Consider the following 5,076-nt stretch of genomic DNA (forward strand, 5'->3'; position numbering starts at 1 on the left):
CCTGAGCGGTGAACTCATTTTCGGCAGCCGAAATTTCGGTGCATCTATAATTATTGGCGACATCAGAAATGGATATTATATAATAGATGCTTTTTTGAAAATTTTAGCAATTTAAAAATATTAAAAAATGATTTTTTTACACGGCACCCCTGCTCTCGACAGACGGCACCCCGGTTGGGAAACACTGATCTAACTGCATAATACATTTTAAAATGAATTTCAGTTACAAAAACTGCTCACTGCTTATCGAATTGGGTTTGTGCCACAAGAAGAGGTCAGCAATTTTTAAAAACTTTGGTCCAAAAAGATACCAAACAATACTTTGAATACTCTGCAAAGTTCATTTTTAATATCATTCTTAAAAGTCAGTTAAATTTCATACAAAGATGAAAAAGCCCTTTTTTTAGTGGTTTTGGTACAGCATGCATACGTGCATTAAGCTGAGGTTCTCACTTGTAGGTAAAATTGCAAGAAGCATAGCTGCATTGAAAGAATAACAAATTTTTTAAGATTTGAATTCAGAAAAAAAATCCAGTTTTTATCAGGAATTAAGATAAATTTACAGAATTAAAAAAATGTATGGAAAGCATCATGCAACCAAGATGCTAAAACACCACCGAGATGAAAGCGTAAACATCTAATAAACCTTCAGATTTGGGAAATCTTACCTTGAGATTGTCACACTTCACAGAGAGAGAGAGAAAAAAATTGTTTTTTCCCACATTGGGTGACATAAGACAATTCAACACTGTGCATTCTGAACACTATTCTGAACTCTTTCCTGCTAGTTATAATTATATACAAAATTAACCAATCAATTCAGTAAAATGAATTCATCAAGACACAGAATGCAAAAATCTATAGGGGTCGGTAAGATTTTTAAATATTTTTGAAAGAAGTCACGCTCACCAAGGATGCATTTTTTAAATCAAAAATAAAACCGCAATAATTTGAAATAACTGTTTTTATTTTAATACATTTTAAAATGTAATTTAAAATTTCCTGTGACTTTAAAGCTGCATTTTTAGCAGCCATTTTCAGTATCACATGATCCTTCAGAAATCTATTTCTGAATTCTACATCAGAATTCTAATATGCAGCTTTGCAGCTCAATAAACATTTCTTATTATTATCAGTAATAATCATTATTATCAGCTAATCAATATTTTTGTAGAAACATTTTTTCAAGATTCTTTGCTGAATAGCAAGTTCAAAGGAACAGAATTTATTGAAACAAATCTTTTTGTAACATTATAAATGTCTTTACTGTCACTTTTGATCAATTTAATGCATCCTGGCTGAATAAAAATCACTTCTCCAGTAGTGTAAATATTTGTCAATGTGCAGTTTTTGTGCAGACATTACCAGTGCGTTAAATTCCTGTTAGACAGACAAACACTGATCCCGTCATACTGTCCTGGGCATTTTGGGATATTCCTTCCATTTTCTGAAGCTTGGAGATAAAGGCATACACGCTATCCCATGATGCTCTAGTAGTCTAGCGCAAGAAGCGAATGCTCATCTTGTGGTCAATGTTGACCTTCTCCAGAGACTAAACAATAAACAGGTTGAAACACAATTATTAGCAGTCACATTCCATCAACATAATAACAGGTGCTTTTATGAAACACCGTGAATGCAGAATTTCAGGCGATACCTTACGAAACTCCTCAAACGATATTGCGTCATCACGGTCTAGATCAGCTTCCTGTATAGTGCGGTCTGCTATGCTCTCCAGCTGCTCCTCTGTCACCTGCATCCCCAGCATGGCCTGGAGAACCTGTCAATCAGTCTGCTGTCAGTCTTGATCATTTTGTGAGAAAACAGCTGAAAACATGAATGAAGAAGCTAGTGACCTTTAAAAGCTCATCTCTGGAAATCTTGCCATCCTGGTCTTGGTCATACAACTGAAACGCAACTACAGGAATGAAGAACCAGGCGAGATTTAATGGAACAAGATTATTTCGACTCAAATCAATATCTCATGTCCATTTATTTATTTATTTATTTGGTGAACAGCAGTGTAATAAGCAGGATATTATTCAATCAGATGGTCATTATCGTGAAATAAACCCTTTCAGGGTGTCCTTTATTCTGTGATAATGGCCGTCTGAATGTACATTATCTCTACAGTAACATCGCCCATTCCATTACTGAGAGGATGTGGGTAATCTCCCGGGTAAAAGCAAAAGCAAACATACATTTGAGTTTGTTGCTCCTGCTATTGATGGGTTCAGGAGAATTGGGCTCTTTGGGTCGGTTCTTGTCAACAGGCCGGAAATGAGCCAGGATCTTCACAAAAGGGTGAACAGCAGTGTAATAAGCAGGATATTATTCAATCAGATGGTCATTATCGTGAAATAAACCCTTTCGGGGTGTCCTTTATTCTGTGATAATGGCCGTCTGAATGTACATTATCTCTACAGTAACATTGCCCATTCCATTACTGAGAGGATGTGGGTAATCTCCCGGGTAAAAGCAAAAGCAAACATACATTTGAGTTTGTTGCTCCTGCTATTGATGGGTTCAGGAGAATTGGGCTCTTTGGGTCGGTTCTTGTCAACAGGCCGGAAATGAGCCAGGATCTTCACAAAAGTGTGGAAGTCCACCGTTTCCTTCCTGAGATTATCATCATTATTTATGACTTCAAGACACAACTGAAAAAGACCTTTTTGAGAAATGTATTCAAGCATGCTGTATCTTTCAGAACTAATTTCCTGATCACTGTGCAGTTTATTTTTGTCAATAACCACCAACTTAGACAGGAAAGACCAAAATATGAATCGACTAACCACCAGTTTAGTTTTTATGTGTCATTTAGGGGTGGGGTTATCTGAAATAAATTATACAACAGTTTGGCATGGAAAAAAAACATTGAACAGACAGTTCAGGACTTGCTACAGTGTTTTATGCTAGAATCCAATATTCAAGACTCCAGTGTGAACATCAATTATTTTCACTCTCCTAATGTTTGGAGCTCATGCTAAGATTCATTACCCTGGGGAGAAGAAGGCACCTATTATTCTGTCTCCTATGGGGTTCATCGCCAGCTCCTTTATGGCTCCAAAATCCTGGGGACTGTGTGAGAATGAGACAAGACCAAAGGGTCAATATTTCTGTAATTACAAAAGACATCTTAACTGAGTCTGTGTCATGGATATAACTAAGATATCAGTCTCACCAGAGATGACCTCGTCCTTCTTTATCCAGAGCTTTGAAGCGATCATGGAGACGAATAATGTGGGCAGGCGAGACTGGAAAAGAGAAATCACATTAACTGTGAAAATGTTTCACAGAAGCCCTGTAGAATCATGACTCAACAAATAGGCTAACAAACGAGTTCACGTGGACCGTAAACAAATAGAACTGACCATTTCAAACCAATCAATTCTCCTCTACAACCAGCTTCACTGAAATTCATTAGTGCATTTTTATTTTTAAATTGTTCGACATATAGACATACATGTAATTTTTGTACAATGTATTTGAGTAACACGTTTGCAACTGGTAAATTCTCAAACTGAACAGCACCTGTCACTGTCAATCTAGGACAGTTTTCGCTCATGCAAACCGAATTTTTACCCAATATTTCAGATATTTTTATCATACGCCTGAGAGTTACAAATAAAAATGGCAACAAACGTGCAGGAAAAATTTTATTTCATATCGTTGTTTACTCGTTCAAGCGCGACAGCAATAAGCCAGTAACAAAACACAATTGTGTCAAATGTCACTCACAGCCAGTTTCTTGCATCAACACCTCGACGTTTGGGATTTTTAATAGGGTGGAGCTCGTCGAACCCATTGTATATGTATTGACAGCTTTCGAACATTTAGCCCATATCCAGAGAACCAGAGAGCAAAAATGGATGAAAACTAAAAAGTCACGACATTAAAAATCTGATTTTACAAGTTGTTAACGGAATGTTCGCATACGCCGTTGCTTTTGCTTGTGCTTGCTCAGAATAATGCAAGCTCTGTTTACACAGATCACAACGCCCACTACACTATTGAAATCTGATTCTTTTGAGTCGAATCTTTTTAATGACTCCACAAAATCCGTCTGAGTGGTTGAATGATTCGTTTACGAATTGGACTGAATCGGTGAACTGACATGAACTGAGAACCTCCTCTGCTCGAACGAACGTCCGACTTGTAATGAGCCAAGAACCGTAATGTTAGACAACTTTCCAAAATGTTAAAAATAAAACGTATTGGAAGTACTTTTATCCCGTGATTGTATGAATGTTTTATCTGACAAGACAATTTTGTACAGTTTTGTAGAGAATTAATTTTAGATTAAGCTATATTTCGGAGCTAAATCATTGTTGCGACTGAACTCGGGCACATGAACAACAAACGTTCTTGAAGATAAAACTAAAAAACGTAATAAACAGCAATATGTGTCTACATGAATTAGTGTTTAATGTCCGCTTGCGCTATAGGTTGTTTGCAATCACGTGATTCTGATGACGCGCGAAATGCTGCTGGAGGGCAGAAAGTGATTTTTCTCTCCATAGGAATCACTAGCAGAAACTCAAAATGCCAGTGTTTTGCATTGTTAAACACTTCCTGCCCTCCAGCTGCATTTCGCGCATCATCAGTGACGTCATGTGCAAACAACCTAACGTGATTACGTAATCACGTACAGCATGAGCATAAAATGAATCATTGAACCGGTTCTGTGAAATTGTTTAAAAGAACCGATCAGCTGAAATGAGTCGGACTTCCAATCGCTACACACAATAGCACTCTTATGTATGTATATATTTATGCATTTGCTCATAATAATCGCATTTAATCTATAACTAATAGCATGTTTGTTTTGTTTTTGTTTATGCCAAGTTATCCGTACATTTTGCAATACTTGTACAATGTATTTTTTTATGGCAGCATCGCACGATCACCCAGATCATTTTACCCAGATTTTTTTTCGTCTTGTGAGAAAGAACATACACCAAAAGTTTCGCAACAGTTAGTCTCCTCTGCACATTAATAGACAATGTTTGTGGACAGAGTGCATTTGGAAGCGTTTATGACAGGCTCAGCGCCTTTTAATACACTAGATGGCGCCAG

At 37.0% G+C, this 5,076-nt stretch overlaps 1 protein-coding gene across 2 annotated transcripts; it reads right to left on the bottom strand.

The window, feature by feature from the left end:
- Positions 1 to 1,261: 1,261 nt before the first annotated feature.
- LOC107722999 (calcineurin B homologous protein 1-like) lies at positions 1,262 to 3,997 on the bottom strand. 2 transcript variants are annotated; one of them, XM_016531501.1, is made up of 8 exons: positions 3,739 to 3,997; positions 3,182 to 3,254; positions 2,998 to 3,078; positions 2,586 to 2,619; positions 2,202 to 2,292; positions 1,857 to 1,918; positions 1,658 to 1,780; positions 1,262 to 1,552 (listed from the first exon to the last, which is right to left on the bottom strand). In XM_016531501.1, exons 1-8 carry the CDS (start codon positions 3,803 to 3,805, stop codon positions 1,499 to 1,501), a joined length of 585 nt encoding a protein of 194 aa, XP_016386987.1. In that variant the 5' UTR covers positions 3,806 to 3,997; the 3' UTR covers positions 1,262 to 1,498. The 2 variants fall into 2 exon arrangements, with proteins under 2 accessions (XP_016386987.1, XP_016386986.1); XM_016531500.1 differs by lacking the exon at positions 2,202 to 2,292 and having other exon boundaries at positions 2,495 to 2,619.
- Positions 3,998 to 5,076: the final 1,079 nt, after the last annotated feature.

The sequence above is a fragment of the Sinocyclocheilus rhinocerous genome, unplaced genomic scaffold (genome assembly GCF_001515625.1).
Source record: "Sinocyclocheilus rhinocerous isolate Xijiao unplaced genomic scaffold, SAMN03320098_v1.1 scaffold4199, whole genome shotgun sequence".
Classification (NCBI taxonomy): Eukaryota; Metazoa; Chordata; class Actinopteri; order Cypriniformes; family Cyprinidae; genus Sinocyclocheilus; species Sinocyclocheilus rhinocerous.